The sequence below is a fragment of the Electrona antarctica genome (assembly GCF_951216825.1).
Source record: "Electrona antarctica genome assembly, contig: scaffold_104, whole genome shotgun sequence".
NCBI lineage: Eukaryota > Metazoa > Chordata > Actinopteri > Myctophiformes > Myctophidae > Electrona > Electrona antarctica.
In genome coordinates, this window is record NW_027638064.1 from 168819 (window position 1) to 190771 (window position 21953).

The following is a 21953-nucleotide window of genomic DNA, read 5'->3' on the forward strand; positions in this document are numbered from 1 at the left end:
ATACTAAACTCCTTCACCTGGGGTAATGCCTCATTCTACAGATACTGAACTCCTTCACCTGGGGTAATGCCTCATTCCCTACAGATACTAAACTCCTTCACCTGGGGTAATGCCTCATTCCCTACAGATACTAAACTCCTTCACCTGGGGTAATGTCTCATTCCCTACAGATACTAAACTCCTTTACCTGGGGTAATGTCTCATTCCCTACAGATACTAAACTCCTTCACCTGGGGTAATGCCTCATTCTACAGATACTAAACTCCTTCACCTGGGGTAATGTCTCATTCATCAGGGTCCATGAGCAGAGTGACCAGTCCATCAGGGTCCATGAGCAGAGTGACCAGAGTGACCAGAGTGACCAGTCCATCAGGGTCCATGAGCAGAGTGACCAGAGTGACCAGAGTGACCAGTCCATCAGGGTCCATGAGCAGAGTGACCAGAGTGACAAGAGTGACCAGAATGACCAGTCCATCAGGGTCCATGAGCAGAGACCACAGCCTCCTGTACCCAACTATAACGCTATGAAGAGTGACTGGTCCATGGGAACACCTTTGAACTTCAAAGACTCTACTGATCTGAGGTCAGAATGAAAAACAACACAATATTTAGTTGGGGTGCATACTTAGTTTATACTAGTCATTGGTTAGACATAAGGTTGGTGAGGGGTGCGTTAAAGCGACCGGATTAAGGTTGGTGAGGGGTGCCTTAAGGCGACCGGATTAAGGTTGGTGAGGGGTGCGTTAAAACGACCGGATTAAGGTTGGTGAGGGGACAGGGAAACGACCGGATTAAGGTTGGTGAGGGGTGCCTTAAGGCGACCGGATTAAGGTTGGTGAGGGGTGCCTTAAGGCGACCGGATTAAGGTTGGTGAGGGGTGCGTTAAAACGACCGGATTAAGGTTGGTGAGGGGTGCGTTAAAACGACCGGATTAAGGTTGGTGACGGGTGCGTTAAAACGACCGGATTAAGGTTGGTGAGGGGTGCGTTAAGACGACCGGATTAAGGTTGGTGAGGGGTGCGTTAAAACGGCCGGATTAAGGTTGGTGAGGGGTGCGTTAAAACGACCGGATTAAGGTTGGTGAGGGGTGCGTTAAGACGACCGGATTAAGGTTGGTGAGGGGTGCGTTAAGACGACCGGATTAAGGTTGGTGAGGGGTGCGTTAAAACGACCGGATTAAGGTTGGTGAGGGGTGCGTTAAAACAACCGGATTAAGGTTGGTGAGGGGTGCGTTAAGGGTTGGGAGAGAGTTAAGGTTAGGTTTAGGTGTGCTGCCCCGTGGGAGGTTAGGGTTAGGGTGAGGGTTTGAGATAGGTTGCACCCTACGTTATATAAGGAGTGCTGTGGAGGGGGTCATCCCTATGTTCCCCAGGTTAGGTTTCTGGTTTAAGGACTTCAGTGTTTTGTACTATACAATTGTATGTATAAGTACAGAACAAAGAATGTTTGAGTCTGAGCAATTATGTTTTAGTTTATTTTATGCCAGTGGTCATTTTTAGTTGGCTAAGACTAGATAGTTTAAGACTTAAAGGGGTGCCCACACTTTTTAGACTTGAGAGCTACTTTAAAAATGACCAGCTCAACCAGATCTACCCACCAAAAATATATATATTATCCCATTGCTGAAAATAGTTACGTATTAGACAAATGCACTCTTTTTCTTTTTTGTAATACTGATGTTTGTGCGAAACACATGGTAGGCCTGTTGCATTGTGGGTTTTTTCATGTCAATCAATCAAGTGCAGTCACCTTAATTCAAGTGGCAGTTTCCAAAAATAGTTTATCATTTATTTAAATTGTATATTTTTAGGGCCATGGTCATGTGGTCTACCTGCACAGCCTGTGTGATCTACTGGTAGATCACGATCTACCTTTTGGGCAGCCCTTAAACTTTAAGTAGCCTAGGCAGGCCTAAAGTTCAATGGATTGTTCAAAGACTGAGCTTAAATCAGAATTTGCTACTAAAAGTAACACTAAGACTAAGTTGCTAAATTCATTTTAGAATTACTAAACTAGGTTAGGTTTCTGGTTTAGGTTTAGGTTTATTCTAAGTGGGGAACAAATAACCTTTTTTGCATGGTGGGGAACATAGAACCTGGGGGTCTATTAGAGTAATGTTAACTCCATACAAAACACCTGGGGGTCTATTAGAGTAATGTTAACTCCATACAAAACACCTGGGGGTCTATTAGAGTAATGTTAACTCCATACAAAACACCTGGGGGTCTATTAGAGTAATGTTAACTCCTTACAAAACACCTGGGGGTCTATTAGAGTAATGTTAACTCCATACAAAACACCTGGGGGTCTATTAGAGTAATGTTAACTCCATACACAACACCTGGGGGTCTATTAGAGTAATGTTAACTCCATACAAAACACCTGGGGGTCTATTAGAGTAATGTTAACTCCATACAAAACACCTGGGGGTCTATTAGAGTAATGTTAACTCCATACAAAACACCTGGGGGTCTATTAGAGTAATGTTAACTCCTTACAAAACACCTGGGGGTCTATTAGAGTAATGTTAACTCCATACAAAACACCTGGGGGTCTATTAGAGTAATGTTAACTCCATAGACACATACACAACACCTGGGGGTCTATTAGAGTAATGTTAACTCCATAGACACATACACAACACCTGGGGGTCTATTAGAGTAATGTTAACTCCATTTAACACATACACAACACCTGGGGGTCTATTAGAGTAATGTTAACTCCATTTAACACATACACAACACCTGGGGGTCTATTAGAGTAATGTTAACTCCATTTAACACATACACAACACCTGGGGGATCCCTAAACTGATTTGCCATTTTTTAATACTAGTTAAAAAAAATAACGTATAAAAAACTTCAAATAGCTGATCTACAAGCTCACAACGTGTTGATGTACTGTAGGTCGGCTACTAGTTGAACTAATTTAAAAGGTATAATGGGAAAGGGGTGGAAAGGGGTGGCTCAAGGTATAGCCGCCATCTTTGTTTCTCTATTGAAAAGAGGTCATGAGGTACAATATAGAAGTGGTTCCACCGTAGTCTGAAAACCATAGAGTATATAAAGGATAGAGTATATAAACCATAGAGTATATAAACCATAGAGTATATAAACCATAGAGTATATAAAGGATAGAGACGGAACTGGAGCACTAGCCCCGCCCCCAAGCTATTCATTTCGATGAAGTTGCTCATTGGCGTTTTGAAGCACCCGGAAGACTGCCGGAAGTACCTCCTCCGGACCTCAAATTTGAGGTCCTGGGTGACGTATGGGTGACGTAGGGAGTGATAGTGTGTTAAAGCACGGGTCCGCCTGCAGTCCTTCCTCTTACCACTAGGGCCCAGTGCTTCAATGTTGGAGCGCCTCACTGGCCCCTTGCTGAAAACCCACCTCTTCAGACTCCATCTTGGCGTAACTTGCTGTAGCACTTGCCCTAGCCTCGACGACCTTACAGGCCAATGCAAAGATCAACTTATGTAACTTAGCATACATAGACATACTGTAGCATTTTATGTAGACATAGCACTATATATAGTATAGTATATATGCATAGTTTCATTTTATACATATTCCACTGGTTCTTATAGCTTATGTATGATTCATGATGACAATTCTTATGTATATGATGTATTACTATGTTTTTGTTCTTGCTTAATGTAAATCGCTCTGGATTAAGAGCACCTGATAAATGCCTAAATTGTAAATTGTTCTAATAAAGTAAATATGTTTCCTCATGTGTTTCTCCTGTACCGGATGCAGCTCTGACTCCATGAAGAGTGACTGGTCCATGGATCGTCCTCTTAGCTTAAAGGATGGACACCACTCTACTGAGCACAGGTTAGACTGACAAACGTTTACACATCATCATAAAGGATGGACAGCACTCTACTGAGCACAGGTTAGACTGACAAACGTTTACACATCATCATAAAGGATGGACAGCACTCTACTGAGCACAGGTTAGACTGTCAAACATTTACACATCATCATAAAGGATGGACAGCACTCTACTGAGCACAGGTTAGACTGTCAAACGTTTACACATCATCATAAAGGATGGACAGCACTCTACTGAGCACAGGTTAGACTGTCAAACGTTTACACATCATCATAAAGGATGGACAGCACTCTACTGAGCACAGGTTAGACTGTCAAACGTTTACACATCATCATAAAGGATGGACAGCACTCTACTGAGCACAGGTTAGACTGTCAAACGTTTACACATCATCATAAAGGATGGACACCACTCTACTGAGCACAGGTTAGACTGTCAAACGTTTACACATCATCATAAAGGATGGACAGCACTCTACTGAGCACAGGTTAGACTGTCAAACGTTTACACATCATCATAAAAGATGGACAGCACTCTACTGAGCACAGGTTAGACTGTCAAACATTTACACATCATCATAAAAGATGGACAGCACTCTACTGAGCACAGGTTAGACTGTCAAACGTTTACACATCATCATAAAAGATGGACAGCACTCTACTGAGCACAGGTTAGACTGTCAAACATTTACAGAATGAAGAATCAAGAAGTGTCACTTCAAAGATATAGGACAGTATATAGGCTATGTATTATCCTATCAGTGTCACTTCAAAGATATAGGACAGTATATAGGCTATGTATTATCCTATCAGTGTCACTTCAAAGATATAAGACAGTATATAGGCTATGTATTATCCTATCAGTGTCACTTCAAAGTTGAGTTTCTATCAAATAATAGCTTGTGTGTGTGTGTGTGTGTGTGTGTGTGTGTGTGTGTGTGTGTGTGTGTGTGTGTGTGTGTGTGTGTGTGTGTGTGTGCGTGCGTGCGTGCGTGCGTGCGTGCGTGCGTGCGTGCGTGCGTGCGTGCGTGCGTGCGTGCGTGCGTGCGTGCGTGCGTGCGTGCGCGTGCGCGCGCGCGCGCGCGCGTCCGTGTGATTCCTCTACAGAGACCACCAGCAGAAGGATCTGGTGAGTCAGTTTACAACATCTTTCATCAACTCATTCACTGTCACAGTAAATAAATCAAATTGTATTTAGCTAACTAATGCATCTAATACGTTATAACTAACTCTAACTAATGCATCTAATACGTTATAACTAACTCTAACTAATGCATCTAATACGTTATAACTAACTCTAACTAATGCATCTAATAACTAACTGTAACTAATGCATAATCTAATCTAATTTATGCATTTCGCTAACTAACGTGCAGAGCGGTTCTGCGCTCCGCTAGAGTCCGTTGAAAATAGCTTGCATGCTGGCTGACAGGGAAGAGATAAAGGCATTTAAACAATGCAATAACATGGGAGTGGACGGAGGCTTATTATTATCATGTGATTTCCTGCTAGAGTGACTCAAACGGTGCCTACAGACCATCTGCAGACCGCGGCCATGTTTCCATCAGAGTTTGGAAGCACTCGTTTTCAGTAACGCAACGTCCTGCTGCCTCCTGCATTATGTGCTAATTAAAAACAGGTGGTACACATGGGCTGTTGAGTTGAGTGATATCTAACGAGCACTTCCAAACTCCAGCACTTAGAAAAAGAATCACCTGCAAGGACAGAAAGTAGCTCATAACAACATGTCTACGGTGGATTTTTATGAAACAAACACTTTGAGGACAGAGAGAGGATAATTCAAGCTTTCTGTACAGCTGCAATGTTGGTGAGTTAGACGTTGTTTAATACAATCAGACAGGACTTTTCTGTTTGGATGAATGGGCTACCATTGGAAGTTGCACCTTGTTAGCACCTTGCCATTAACTTATATGGTAATGGCTGCGGTCTGCATGGAGAATTGGTTAGCGAAGAGCACTAGCGTAAAATACTAAAAAACAACTGCAGTCGTCAAAACACGTCCATGGCGGTCTTATTTAATACTAATTAAATGAAAATCATGGGTTGAATAAAACCCTGATGTTTTCATCGCCCGTGTTTATGGTTGTGATGAATAACGATGTACAAAAATGTATTGTTGTTCATTTGGAGGATTCTCTGGAGAAAGAGAAGAAGCTCCGCATGGACCTGGAGGAGGACCTGAAACGCTCCCAGGAATCCATCATGGACCTGGAGGAGGACCTGAAACGCTCCCAGAAATCCATCATGGACCTGGAGGAGGACCTGAAACGCTCCCAGGAATCCATCATGGACCTGCAGAGAGACAACAGGAAGCAGGAGGAGGAGATCAAGAAGTAATGTGGACCACAGCATGAAATGACACGTAGAAAAACCTACCCGTAGAATGACTAACATACTGCATTGTACTAGCATGACACTCCGTCTGAATTATTTTTTGCCGTTGCCAAAGCAGTCTTCAGCGATTGGTTCACACCAACCAATCAAAATTGTAGCAAAGCAATTGACGTCGTTGTCAATCACGTGGCTAACCCGGTTGCTAACCAAACAAACACAGTCAGCGAGCGCTAGTAGCATGTAAACAAACACGGTCGGGTATTATTTCGGACGATGGTCGTTTCTGTAAAGAAACCAAACCATTTATCACAGGGAGATTTAATATCCAGATCGGTACGGTCGCACGTTACCGCAGTGGGGGCAGCCATGTGTGTTGAGACCACGCTGATGGCCACGTTACCGCAGTGGGGGCAGCCATGTGTGTTGAGACCACGTTACCGCAGTGGGGGCAGCCATGTGTGTTGAGACCACGTTACCGCAGTGGGGGCAGCCATGTGTGTTGAGACCACGTTACCGCAGTGGGGGCAGCCATGTGTGTTGAGACCACGTTACCGCAGTGGGGGCAGCCATGTGTGTTGAGACCACGTTACCGCAGTGGGGGCAGCCATGTGTGTTGAGACCACGTTACCGCAGTGGGGGCAGCCATGTGTGTTGAGACCACGCTGATGGCCACGTTACCGCAGTGGGGGCAGCCATGTGTGTTGAGACCACGTTACCGCAGTGGGGGCAGCCATGTGTGTTGAGACCATGTTACCGCAGTGGGGGCAGCCATGTGTGTTGAGACCACGTTACCGCAGTGGGGGCAGCCATGTGTGTTGAGACCACGTTACCGCAGTGGGGGCAGCCATGTGTGTTGAGACCACGTTACCGCAGTGGGGGCAGCCATGTGTGTTGAGACCACGCTGATGGCCACGTTACCGCAGTGGGGGCAGCCATGTGTGTTGAGACCATGTTACCGCAGTGGGGGCAGCCATGTGTGTTGAGACCACGTTACCGCAGTGGGGGCAGCCATGTGTGTTGAGACCACGTTACCGCAGTGGGGGCAGCCATGTGTGTTGAGACCACGTTACCGCAGTGGGGGCAGCCATGTGTGTTGAGACCACGCTGATGGCCACGTTACCGCAGTGGGGGCAGCCATGTGTGTTGAGACCATGTTACCGCAGTGGGGGCAGCCATGTGTGTTGAGACCATGTTACCGCAGTGGGGGCAGCCATGTGTGTTGAGACCACGTTACCGCAGTGGGGGCAGCCATGTGTGTTGAGACCACGTTACCGCAGTGGGGGCAGCCATGTGTGTTGAGACCATGTTACCGCAGTGGGGGCAGCCATGTGTGTTGAGACCATGTTACCGCAGTGGGGGCAGCCATGTGTGTTGAGACCACGTTACCGCAGTGGGGGCAGCCATGTGTGTTGAGACCACGTTACCGCAGTGGGGGCAGCCATGTGTGTTGAGACCACGTTACCGCAGTGGGGGCAGCCATGTGTGTTGAGACCACGTTACCGCAGTGGGGGCAGCCATGTGTGTTGAGACCACGTTACCGCAGTGGGGGCAGCCATGTGTGTTGAGACCACGTTACCGCAGTGGGGGCAGCCATGTGTGTTGAGACCACGCTGATGGCCACGTTACCGCAGTGGGGGCAGCCATGTGTGTTGAGACCACGTTACCGCAGTGGGGGCAGCCATGTGTGTTGAGACCACGTTACCGCAGTGGGGGCAGCCATGTGTGTTGAGACCACGCTGATGGCCACGTTACCGCAGTGGGGGCAGCCATGTGTGTTGAGACCACGTTACCGCAGTGGGGGCAGCCATGTGTGTTGAGACCACGTTACCGCAGTGGGGGCAGCCATGTGTGTTGAGACCACGTTACCGCAGTGGGGGCAGCCATGTGTGTTGAGACCATGTTACCGCAGTGGGGGCAGCCATGTGTGTTGAGACCACGCTGATGGCCACGTTACCGCAGTGGGGGCAGCCATGTGTGTTGAGACCATGTTACCGCAGTGGGGGCAGCCATGTGTGTTGAGACCATGTTACCGCAGTGGGGGCAGCCATGTGTGTTGAGACCACGTTACCGCAGTGGGGGCAGCCATGTGTGTTGAGACCACGTTACCGCAGTGGGGGCAGCCATGTGTGTTGAGACCATGTTACCGCAGTGGGGGCAGCCATGTGTGTTGAGACCACGTTACCGCAGTGGGGGCAGCCATGTGTGTTGAGACCACGCTGACGTTACCGCAGTGGGGGCAGCCATGTGTGTTGAGACCACGCTGACGTTACCGCAGTGGGGGCAGCCATGTGTGTTGAGACCACGCTGACGTTACCGCAGTGGGGGCAGCCATGTGTGTTGAGACCACGCTGACGTTACCGCAGTGGGGGCAGCCATGTGTGTTGAGACCACGTTACCGCAGTGGGGGCAGCCATGTGTGTTGAGACCACGTTACCGCAGTGGGGGCAGCCATGTGTGTTGAGACCATGTTACCGCAGTGGGGGCAGCCATGTGTGTTGAGACCACGCTGACGTTACCGCAGTGGGGGCAGCCATGTGTGTTGAGACCACGTTACCGCAGTGGGGGCAGCCATGTGTGTTGAGACCACGTTACCGCAGTGGGGGCAGCCATGTGTGTTGAGACCACGTTACCGCAGTGGGGGCAGCCATGTGTGTTGAGACCACGTTACCGCAGTGGGGGCAGCCATGTGTGTTGAGACCACGCTGATGGCCACGTTACCGCAGTGGGGGCAGCCATGTGTGTTGAGACCACGTTACCGCAGTGGGGGCAGCCATGTGTGTTGAGACCACGCTGATGGCCACGTTACCGCAGTGGGGGCAGCCATGTGTGTTGAGACCACGCTGATGGCCACGTTACCGCAGTGGGGGCAGCCATGTGTGTTGAGACCACGCTGACGTTACCGCAGTGGGGGCAGCCATGTGTGTTGAGACCACGCTGACGTTACCGCAGTGGGGGCAGCCATGTGTGTTGAGACCACGTTACCGCAGTGGGGGCAGCCATGTGTGTTGAGACCACGTTACCGCAGTGGGGGCAGCCATGTGTGTTGAGACCACGCTGACGTTACCGCAGTGGGGGCAGCCATGTGTGTTGAGACCACGCTGACGTTACCGCAGTGGGGGCAGCCATGTGTGTTGAGACCACGTTACCGCAGTGGGGGCAGCCATGTGTGTTGAGACCACGTTACCGCAGTGGGGGCAGCCATGTGTGTTGAGACCACGTTACCGCAGTGGGGGCAGCCATGTGTGTTGAGACCACGTTACCGCAGTGGGGGCAGCCATGTGTGTTGAGACCACGTTACCGCAGTGGGGGCAGCCATGTGTGTTGAGACCACGTTACCGCAGTGGGGGCAGCCATGTGTGTTGAGACCACGCTGATGGCCAATCAGAGTTGAGACCACGCTGATGGCCAATCAGAGTTTTGATGCAGACTAAGTGTGCTTTCAAACGGGCAGCGATGAACGCAGATGTTGTTGGCTGGATAACCACAGCTCTGCTCCAGGTCTGCTCCAGAGGGGGGCGCCACAACGCAAGCGTAAAAAAAAAAAAGAAAGCTAAACAGAATCCAGGCTGGTGAGCCGTGGGCGTGTGCACGTAATGAGCACGTGCGCAACAATTTCAAGGGACCGCGCTCACGTAAATACGCTTGCGTCGTCGCCCATCGACTTATTTGCGTGTACAGAAAAAATAAATGCAGCTCTTATTGAAAATGAATTACTAGGCGCATTAATCGCTGCCCGTTTAAATGGACCTTAACACTGCCTCAGGCGCGTCACGAAGATGCAGCTAAGAGTCACTTCCTGGTGTTTAACCCGCTGGTGGACGCAGGGGCGGCACTGGGGGGGGGGGCTTGCGGGGGCTATAGCACCTCCAAAAATCCCATAGCACCCCTGTAGCACCCCCAAGAAATTCTCAAACAAAATGTACATTTTTCCCCCACTGTCAGTGAATTAAATTATTTTCTCTGAAATGATTTGGTGGTCATATAATATTATTTTCAATGGCCTATCGGCTATCTGTTAACATCGATTAGTAAAAAATGTATACTCGTATATGCGCAGTGCTCCTTTCAGGTAACGTTACGTACATAACGTACATAACGTACATAACTTACTTATTTATGTAACGTTACGCGAGCGGCGTGCATCACCTGACATGCTTTGAACCAACCAGGTGTAGTTGTACTAGTTGGTGGAACTTTGCGGGCCGTTTTGTTTTTGCTCACGGGTGGCCGACGGCCGTGGGTAGTGAGATTCCGACGGGGAGTGGAATGATACGATAGATACTGTTCAAATGGCACACCAGGCGATGCATTGCTCACTATATGATGCGGACATAACCATTGATTGATTGATTGAAGAATTTATTAACAGTTTGCAGAATTACAGTACATTTCAAGCACAAACTCAATACAAAGGCTGTTAACTGTGAGTGGACGACCCAATTAAGCATTACACTTGTTTCCAATAGGGTCCACCATGTTCAAATCATCAAAACATTTAGAGACGTACAAATAGACACTTCTATAGACAGAACAGGAATTCATCATAAAGGAGGTAAAAAGGGAAAATAAATATATACAGTGAGGGGAAAAAGGGGGGGGCGGTGGGGGGGGATTCAGATTTTACGGGGGCCAGTTTCGAATTGCAGCCATCCGTAGGTGCCCTTTGAGAGCGGTTTTGAAGGAGTCAAGGGATTCGCATGTCTTAATGACAGTTGGAGCCATAACTCCATGGATGGCTCCATGGCTTAGCGTTGATTTCTAGATGCAAACTGAATCAGTCCGCGATTAATTACAGCTGTGGATCGCATCGCGCATGGCGAAGTCAAACTGGTTCACTCAATCGCGCATATAACAATTGCGCTAGCAAGTTTATTTGTCTGTGTGTGTGTGTGTGTGTGTGTGTGTGTGTGTGTGTGTGTGCGTGCGTGCATGCGTGCGCGCGTCGTATCTGCCTGCCTGTCTGCCTGCCTGTCTGTCTGTCTGTCTGTCTGTCTGTCTGTCTGTCTGTCTGTCTGTCTGCCTGCCTGTCTGCCTGTCTGCCTGCCTGTGTTTGTACAGCATGCCTTAATTTGTCTGTATACATATATTATTTATATTTGTATATGTATTATAATGATTAGGAATTATTATTATAATGATTAGGAATTAATTTGCCTTTTGTGCAAACCTTAGCCCGTCTCCGGACCCCCCGGGTTGAGCTCCTTTGGACCCCTAACCCGTAGGGTCCGGTATCACCGGCTTCAAGCGACATGGGATGCAATCTGATTTACCCTGACTTAGCCCTGTGCTGCGGTGTGGGTGTCACGCTGACATATTCCAAAAGAAGCATATGAACGCTATAGGAGACAACGAACCTTCTGACCCCCCCCGCGAACTGCTCAGAAGCCGTTAAGTATTTTTAATGTTTGTACGACCGTTTTGGCAGCTCTGAAATTCTCTCTTCGGTCCCTCCTTGTTGACATCTCGGTTGGCTAGCTGCGCCTACGAGGCGCGTAGGGAGGCGCAGCTAGCCAACCGAGATGCTGGAGGCGGTACAATGGGATGTCAACAAGAGAGAATTTCAGAGCTGCCAAAACGGTCGTACAAACATTAAAAATACTTAACGGCTTCTGAGCCGTTCGCGGGGGGGGGTCAGAAGGTTCTTTGTCTCCTATAGCGTTCATATGCTTATTTTGGAATATGTCAGCGTGACACCCACACCGCAGCACAGGGGTAAGTCAGGGTAAATCAGATTGCATCCCATGTCGCTTGAAGTCGATGATAAGGAACCCTACGTAAAGTCATCAAAATGTCAGAAACTTTAACGTAGGGTTCCGAAAGGAGCTATGCAAACCTGTGCCTAGCCGAATAGGACTACATTTTAAAATGAATCATAATGGTGGTACTTGAGAGCCAAATATTTTCTGAGGTGGTACTTGTAAAAAGGTTGAGAACCACTGATTTAACAATATTTCTGTAGTTTTGTCTTAATTAATCTTAATTTGGTCGTGGTCCCTCCACTACGTGTGCGTGTGTGTGTGTGTGTGTGTGTGTGTGTGTGTGTGTGTGTGTGTGTGTGTGTGTGTGTGTGTGTGTGTGTGTGTGTGCACGCACATGATTTTGTGTTGGTTACATGGTTTACTGATAATCCATAATGCTCAAGATTGTTGGATAGGCATGGGCTAATATCCCCCAATACTGCCACCATCTGGCGGAGTCAGGGAAGGTTAATGGACTGCAGCCTTAGAGCAATAGGTGTATGATGAACTTAATGTATTGCAATTTGCTTTTGAAAACAGTAGCCTGCACATTAATAACTGCATTATTGCAAGTTGCTTGTTTGCTGGTGTGAAATTGCTCCCCAAAGGCTGTTTTTTGGGGAGGAAACGTGCAAAAAAACCCACCCAGAGGCGTGTTTTTGGGGGCTAAACCCGAGAAAAAATCGTCCCGCTTAGCGGGACATAGCACCTTCATTATTAGTCAAGCTCCCTTATAGCTCCCCCAGTAAAAATGGTCTGGAGCCGCCACTGGGTGGACGGAAAATGAAGCTTTTCCGTCCACCGCAAGCTTCATTTTCCATCCACCAGCTGTCTAAAAACCAGGAAGTGACTCCTGCTCTTAGCTGCATCTTGCATCTTTGTGACTCGACTGTCTGGGAGTATACGAATAGACAGAGGCACCAGACCTGAATCACCGGAACATCTGTTTTTTTTCTTTGAATGGCTAGCGATTCAGGGCTGGAGCCAGGCTAGTGTTCTGCTGTAGAATAACGTTATGATGTATTGTGGTCCACAGGAATACGGAGGAAATAACCTTTCTTCTGAATAAGATTGAAGATGCACAATCTTCTGTTCATCTACAGAAGACAATCAAAGAGAAGCAGGTATTTATTTTCTCCTTAAAATCATTAATACAAAGTGTTATGACCCTGGCCTAGGGGGTGCCAATTAAGGACCATAGCAAAAGAAGGTGTAAAATGATAAATTGTAATTATTAAAAATAATCTGAATGAAATAAACAACCTAGGAATACACAGATGTAATGTGGATGTAGAGTGTAGATGTAGTGTGGAAATCAGTAAGGTGAGTAGTGTAGTGTAGTGTGTACAGTACAGTACAGTACAGTACAGTACAGTACAGTACAGTACAGTACAGTACAGTACAGTACAGTACAGTACAGTACAGTACAGTACAGTACAGTACAGTAGTGTGTGTATTCACGAGTGGAATGTTTGTGTGTGCAACTTGGAGGTATTAGTAAAATGTTGAAAGAAGTGCGTGTAGGAGAGGTGCTAAACCAAGATCTCACACTGCTCCCCAAGTCCTAGGAACCATCAATAGAAATGCACCAAAAGCACAGTGAAGTTAGGCCTACATATTGAAATATACACAGTATATTTCAATAAGGAGTTAACCTAATATCATTGATTGATTTGAATTCCAGGCTCGTATTAAAGCGTTGCAGGAGGAGATGGAGGCTGAGCATGCTGCTCGTAGCAACGTGGAGAAGCAGAGAGATGACCTCCATCTGGACCTGGAGAGAGCTGAGAGAGACAACAGAAAGCTGGAGGAGGACCTGAAACGCTCCCAGAAATCCATCATGGACCTGCAGAGAGACAAGCAGCAATCTGACCTCAAGATCACAGAGCAGCAGGTGTTTTCATTTTACATGAATTCATGTCACTATTACCAGACAGTCTGATTCAAAGATTGATTGATTGAAATTTGTATTAACAGTTTGCAGAATTACACTTGTTTACAAGAGGGTCCAACTTCAATTCATTAAAACATTTAGAGACGTACAAATAGACACTTCTATATCGTCAAAGAACAGAACAGGAATTCATCATAAAGGAGGTAAAAAAGGGAAAAGAAACGTGAGGGGGAAGAGTGGTGGGGGGGAATGGGGGGGGGGCGGGGGTGGAGATTCAGATTTTAAGGGGGCCAGTTTCGAATTGCAGCCGTCCGTAGGTGCCCTTTGAGAGCGGTTTTGAAGGAGTCAAAGGATTCGCATGTCTTAATGACTGTTGGTAGGGCGTTCCACATTTTGGTGGCATAGGAGCAAAAATAATCCCTTGTTTGTGCCGAATCTGGGTTGCACATGGTTTGTTGCGCTCCCTCTGGTGTTGTGGGGGAGGACTTCGTTAACATTAAGGAAGTATCTAGACAGGTAAATCATCATAGGTATCATAGTGAAGTATTTGGACAGGTATCATGGGTATCTTAGTGAAGTATTTGGACAGGTATCATGGGTATCTTAGTGAAGTATTTGGACAGGTACATGGGTATCTTAGTGAAGTATTTGGACAGGTACATGGGTATCTTAGTGAAGTATTTGGACAGGTACCATGGGTATCTTAGTGAAGTATTTGGACAGGTACATGGGTATCTTAGTGAAGTATTTGGACAGGTATCATGGGTATCTTAGTGAAGTATTTGGACAGGTACATGGGTATCTTAGTGAAGTATTTGGACAGGTATCATGGGTATCTTAGTGAAGTATTTGGACAGGTACATGGGTATCTTGGTGGTGTATCGAATCTTGTGGACCAGACCCATTGCAAGATGCTGTACTCTGTCGTCGACCCTAAGCCATTCCAGCCTGTCAAAGTGGGCAGGGGTGAGGTAGACAGTCTCTGGACAGCTAAGGACTTGCAGCCCAATAGTCAGTCCATGTAAAAAATGTTTTTATAGACTAAAGGAACGTCAAAAAGTAATACATGTCCAATAATATGTGTCTCGTTTAAGTGGCAAAATAGCAACATCTACTAATGTTCTGAACTACATGTATCTCCTAAGAATCACAATTCATTAGTGGAGGGAAACCACACAATAAATTCCCTTCAGTTTTTTCCCGTCTTCCTGAAAACTTGCTTAATATTTTCAAAACATTCTATGCAACCCTAGTTACTGTTACTTCCAGGTAGAGCTGGATGCGCTTCTTTTTTTTAAGATATATATATTTTTTGCTATTTTCCCTTATTGATAGGTTATAGTAGCTTCACAGGAAAGGGGAGAGAGACGGGGGAAGACATGCAGCAAAGGTCGTCGGGCTCGGGACTTGAACCCGCGACCCGCTGTCAGGCTGGATGCCTAGCTAGGTGCCTGGACCGCTCAGCCGGCCCAGGCCTCGGATGAGCTTCTGGTCAATGCGGATAATATGATGGATTTGAATTCCAGGCTCGTATTAAAGATGTGCAGGAGGAGATGGAGGCTGAGCATGCTGCTCGTAGCAACGTGGAGAAGCAGAGAGATGACCTCCATCTGGACCTGGAGAGAGCTGAGAGAGACAACAGAAAGCTGGAGGAGGACCTGAAACGCTCCCAGAAATCCATCATGGACCTGCAGAGAGACAAGCAGCAATCTGACCACAAGATCACAGAGCAGCAGGTGTTTTTATTTTACATGAATATGTCACTATTACCAGACAGTCTGATTCAAAGACAGTCTCTGGACAGCTAAGGACTTGCAGCCCAATAGATAGTCCACAAAAATCCACATAAATCTATAGCCTAAAGGAACATCAAAGAAGTAATACATGTTCAATAATATATGTGTCTCGTTTAAGTGGCAAAATAGCAACATCTACTAATGTTCTGAACTACATGTACAGTATCTCCTATGTAAGAATAACAATTAAACAGTTCTACTGCGTAACCCGCGTTCCCCGCTATTTAATCCAATATTCTACGCTGCCGAAATTGTTTTATTACCTTTAGAGCATACGCTGAAGTATTTGCAGCTTTCAACGTGGTGGAACCCTGGATTAAACAATTTAAAGCCCTGAAAGTGTTAATTAGTGGAGGGAAACCACAACATAAAACCCCTTCCGTTTTTTCCCCCGACTTCCTGAAAACTTGCTTAATATTTTCAAAACGTTCTATGGAAACCTAGTTAGTAACTAGGTTTGTTTAACCGTTTAAACTTGGATTTTCTTGGCCGTTCCTAAGTTTAAATTAGTTTAGCACGCTAGTAGCTCTTCACCTTCTGGGTTCATTGTGCAGAAAAGGGTAAGAAACGTTCCTTTTGGAAAACATGCGCCGTTTGGAGCTACAGAATGAGTGTAGGGACTGAGGGAACATATTGGGGCTACAGAATGAGCGTAGGGACTGAGGGAACATATTGGAGCTACAGAATGAGTGTAGGGACTGAGGGAACATATTGGGGAGCTACAGAATGAGTGTAGGGACTGAGGGAACATATTGGAGCTACAGAATGAGTGTAGGGACTGAGGGAACATATTGGGGTTACAGAATGAGTGTAGGGACTGAGGGAACATATTGGGGAGCAACAGAATGAGTGTAGGGACTGAGGGAACATATTGGGGTTACAGAATGAGTGTAGGGACTGAGGGAACATATTGGGGAGCTACAGAATGAGTGTAGGGACCGAGGGAACATATTGGGGAGCTACAGAATGAGTGTAGGGACTGAGGGGACATATTGGAGCTACAGAATGAGTGTAGGGACTGAGGGAACATATTGGGGTTACAGAATGAGTGTAGGGACTGAGGGAACATATTGGGGAGCTACAGAATGAGTGTAGGGACTGAGGGAACATATTGGAGCTACAGAATGAGTGTAGGGACTGAGGGAACATATTGGGGTTACAGAATGAGTGTAGGGACTGAGGGAACATATTGGGGAGCAACAGAATGAGTGTAGGGACTGAGGGAACATATTGGGGTTACAGAATGAGTGTAGGGACTGAGGGAACATATTGGGGAGCTACAGAATGAGTGTAGGGACCGAGGGAACATATTGGGGAGCTACAGAATGAGTGTAGGGACTGAGGGGACATATTGGAGCTACAGAATGAGTGTAGGGACTGAGGGAACATATTGGGGTTACAGAATGAGTGTAGGGACTGAGGGGACATATTGGAGCTACAGAATGAGTGTAGGGACTGAGGGAACATATTGGGGAGCTACAGAATGAGTGTAGGGACTGAGGGAACATATTGGGGCTACAGAATGAGTGTAGGGACTGAGGGAACATATTGGAGCTACAGAATGAGTGTAGGGACTGAGGGAACATATTGGGGAGCTACAGAATGAGTGTAGGGACTGAGGGAACATATTGGGGCTACAGAATGAGTGTAGGGACTGAGGGAACATATTGGAGCTACAGAATGAGTGTAGGGACTGAGGGAACATATTGGGGCTACAGAATGAGTGTAGGGACTGAGGGAACATATTGGAGCTACAGAATGAGTGTAGGGACTGAGGGAACATATTGGGGCTACAGAATGAGTGTAGGGACTGAGGGAACATATTGGGGCTACAGAATGAGTGTAGGGACTGAGGGAACATATTGGGGCTACAGAATGAGTGTAGGGACTGAGGGAACATATTTGGGAGCTACAGAATGAGTGTAGGGACTGAGGGAACATATTGGGGCTACAGAATGAGTGTAGGGACTGAGGGGACATATTGGGGAGCTACAGAATTAGTGTAGGGACTGAGGGAACATATTGGGGCTACAGAATGAGTGTAGGGACTGAGGGAACATATTGGGGAGCTACAGAATGAGTGTAGGGACTGAGGGAACATATTGGAGCTACAGAATGAGTGTAGGGACTGAGGGAACATATTGGGGCTACAGAATGAGTGTAGGGACTGAGGGAACATATTGGGGCTACAGAATGAGTGTAGGGACTGAGGGAACATATTGGAGCTACAGAATGAGTGTAGGGACTGAGGGGACATATTGGGGAGCTACAGAATGAGTGTAGGGACTGAGGGGACATATTGAGTGTAGGGACTGAGGGGACATATTGGGGAGCTACAGAATGAGTGTAGGGACTGAGGGGACATATTGGAGCTACAGAATGAGTGTAGGGACTGAGGGAACATATTGGGGCTACATATTGAGTGTAGGGACTGACTAACTCTCTCCTATGAGTGTAGGGACTGAGGGGACATAATGAGTGTAGGGACTGAGGGGACATATTGAGTGTAGGGACTGACTGACCTCTCTCCTATGCATCCTCCTCACGCAGGTTGCCCCATGCAACAGGGCAATGTTTATCTACGTCACTGGTTACCAACGTTGTGTCTGAGGACCACCAGGGTAACAAATGGACCCTAATGGGTCTGTAACTCTGAGAGTGTAACACGTGGAACCAAATGGACCCTTACGGGTCTGTGACTCTGAGAGTGTAACACGTGGAACCAAATGGACCCTTACAGGTCTGTGACTCTTTGAGTGTAACACGTGGAACCAAATGGACCCTTACGGGTCTGTGACTCTGAGAGTGTAACACATGGAACCAAATTGACCCTTACGGGTCTGTGACTCTGAGAGTGTAACACATGGAACCAAATGGACCCTTACGGGTCTGTGACTCTGAGAGTGTAACACATGGAACCAAATGGACCCTTACGGGTCTGTGACTCTGAGAGTGTAACACATGGAACCAAATGGACCCTTACGGGTCTGTGACTCTGAGAGTGTAACACATGGAACCAAATGGACCCTTACGGGTCTGTGACTCTGAGAGTGTAACACATGGAACCAAATGGACCCTTACGGGTCTGTGACTCTGAGAGTGTAACACATGGAACCAAATGGACCCTTACTGGTTAATTTGGTTCCATGCATTTTTACACTCTGAGAGTTTAATTAACACTGAGCATTTAGAAGATTGGGGACCCAGAGATTTAAATAATGTATGTATATCAACTGGGGGTCCATGGTGTAATTTATATCAACTGGGGGTCCATGGTGTAATTTATACCAACTGGGGGTCCATAGTGTAATTTATATCAACTGGGGGTCCATGGTCTAATTTATACCAACTGGGGGTCCATGGTGTAATTTATACCAACTGGGGGTCCATGGTCTAATTTATACCAACTGGGGGTCCATGGTGTAATTTATACCAACTGGGGGTCCATGGTGTAATTTATACCAACTGGGGGTCCATGGTGTAATTTATATCAACTGGGGGTCCATGGTCTAATTTATACCAACTGGTGGTCCATGGTGTAATTTATATCAACTGGGGGTCCATGGTCTAATTTATACCAACTGGGGGTCCATGGTGTAATTTATACCAACTGGGGGTCCATGGTCTAATTTATACCAACTGGGGGTCCATGGTGTAATTTATATCAACTGGGGGTCCATGGTCTAATTTATACCAACTGGGGGTCCATGGTGTAATTTATACCAACTGGGGGTCCATGGTCTAATTTATACCAACTGGGGGTCCATGGTGTAATTTATACCAACTGGGGGTCCATGGTGTAATTTATACCAACTGGGGGTCCATGGTGTAATTTATACCAACTGGGGGTCCATGGTGTAATTTATACCAACTGGGGGTCCATGGTGTAATTTATACCAACTGGGGGTCCATGGTGTAATTTATACCAACTGGGGGTCCATGGTGTAATTTATACCAACTGGGGGTCCATGGTGTAATTTATACCAACTGGGGGTCCATGGTGTAATTTATACCAACTGGGGGTCCATGGTGTAATTTATACCAACTGGGGGTCCATGGTCTAATTTATACCAACTGGGGGTCCATGGTGTAATTTATATCAACTGGGGGTCCATGGTCTAATTTATACCAACTGGGGGTCCATGGTGTAATTTATACCAACTGGGGGTCCATGGTCTAATTTATACCAACTGGGGGTCCATGGTGTAATTTATACCAACTGGGGGTCCATGGTGTAATTTATACCAACTGGGGGTCCATGGTCTAATTTATACCAACTGGGGGTCCTCTAAATGCACAACGTTGAGAATCACTGAGTAAGAGTAATAAGTACGAGTAAATTAATATTTTCATAAATTAATCTATAATATCATTGATTTGAATTAAAGGCTCGTATTAAAGAACTGGAGGAAGCTGTAGAACCAAGGAGAAGATATGCAGTGAATGTGACTCTGGATCCTGATACAGCACATCCTCACCTCATCCTGTCTGACGATGGAAAACAAGTGAGTCATGGAAACATAAGGAAGAATCTCCCAGACAACAAAGAGAGATTCTCTAGTTGTGCCAGTGTCTTAGGAAAACAAGGATTCTCCTCAGGCAGGTTTTACTTTGAGGTCCAGGTTAAAAGGAAGACTAAGTGGACTCTAGGAGTGGCCAGAGAGTCCATCAACAGGAAGGGACAGATCACACTGTCCCCCAACAATGGTTACTGGACTATAGCGTTGTGGAATGGAAATGAGTACTGGGCTCTTGCTGGCCCTCCTGTCGTCCTCCCTGTAAGAGAGAAGCTCCTGACAGTGGGAGTGTTTGTGGATTATGAGGAGGGTCTGGTCTCCTTTTATGATGTGGAGGCCAGAGTTCACCTCTACTCTTTCACTGGCTGCTCCTTCACTGAGAGACTATATCCATACTTCAGTCCCGGTCTTAATGATGGTGGTACAAACTCTGCTCCTCTGATCATCCTGTGATCACAGAGTTATTTTGAGCGGTGCTCGATGCTCCGACGCACGTCTTTGTTGTTGCGTGTCGATTCCTTATGACTCCTCCCCCTGTGATGTCACGTGGGCAGTGGTGGAAAAAAGTACCCACATTGTTTTACTACTTAATAAGTAAAAGTACCAATACTGCAATGTAGAACTACTCTGCTACTGAGTAAACGTCAATATGGACTTGAGTAAGTACAGTACAGTACAGTACAGTACAGTACAGTACAGTACAGTACAGTACAGTACAGTACAGTACAGTACAGTACAGTACAGTATTGGCTTCAAAATGTACTTAAAGTACCAAAAGTAAAAGTACTCATTATGCAGAATGTCCCATTTCACACCTTTTCAAATGTATACGTTTTCTTTTTCTTTTCGCAACAAATTGTGAGCTTGTAGATCTGATATTTTCGCAACACATTGTGAGCTTGTAGATCTGATATTTTCGCAACACATTGTGAGCTTGTAGATCTGATATTTTCGCAACACATTGTGAGCTTGTAGATCTGATATTTTCGCAACACATTGTGAGCTTGTAGATCTGATATTTTCGCAACACATTGTGAGCTTGTAGATCTGATATTTTCGCAACACATTGTGAGCTTGTAGATCTGATATTTTCGCAACACATTGTGAGCTTGTAGATCTGATATTTTCGCAACACATTGTGAGCTTGTAGATCTGATATTTTCGCAACACATTGTGAGCTTGTAGATCTGATATTTTCGCAACACATTGTGAGCTTGTAGATCTGATATTTTCGCAACACATTGTGAGCTTGTAGATCTGATATTTTCGCAACACATTGTGAGCTTGTAGATCTGATATTTTCGCAACACATTGTGAGCTTGTAGATCTGATATTTTCGCAACACATTGTGAGCTTGTAGATCTGATATTTTTGCAACACATTGTGAGCTTGTAGATCTGATATTTTTCAAATGGCCAAAATGTATCCGGGGCTGAAGTGGTTAATGTATGTAAGTGTGATTTTTGTAAATATTAGCATTTGTGTTGTCTGATGCCATTTAACAATGAACAGAGAGCTTACGTCATAATTATGTGTCTGAGCCAATCAGCATCATGTATGTCGGTGGCCAATAAGGGACCACCATTCTTGATGATGATGTACGATGATTAGAGCGCCCCTCACTTCACACAGGTGTGATTTTTATGTCCAGTTTTGAGCAGGGATGCACGATTAATCGGCAGCGTAATCGGAGTCGGCCATATCGTGCCTTATCGGTATCGGAACGGTCTCCAAATAATACAGATTATTTAATCAGTTTTCACCAAATTAAAAATAATTCTACATTTGATTTGTGTTCTCGTCTCATTCAGGTG

General features: G+C 46.1%; 1 protein-coding gene across 2 annotated transcripts in view; it reads left to right on the forward strand.

The window, feature by feature from the left end:
• LOC306918414 (uncharacterized protein) overlaps positions 1-20983 on the forward strand; it is a 36636-nt gene extending 15653 nt beyond the window's left edge. The window contains exons 6-13 of one of the 2 annotated variants that reach the window (XR_013789333.1): positions 296-583; positions 3762-3839; positions 4947-4968; positions 5991-6193; positions 12969-13056; positions 13617-13826; positions 15366-15562; positions 20011-20147. Coding sequence is in view for 1 of the 2 variants with exons in the window: in XM_079531319.1 (XP_079387445.1) it covers positions 296-583; positions 3762-3839; positions 4947-4968; positions 5991-6193; positions 12969-13056; positions 13617-13826; positions 15353-15562; positions 20011-20592 (1681 nt within the window). In the remaining variant the exon portion in view is untranslated. Of the gene's footprint in view, positions 1-295; positions 584-3761; positions 3840-4946; positions 4969-5990; positions 6194-12968; positions 13057-13616; positions 13827-15352; positions 15563-20010 lie in introns of both variants that reach the window. The other variant, XM_079531319.1, reaches the window with a different exon arrangement.
• The last annotated feature ends 970 nt before the right edge of the window (positions 20984-21953 follow it).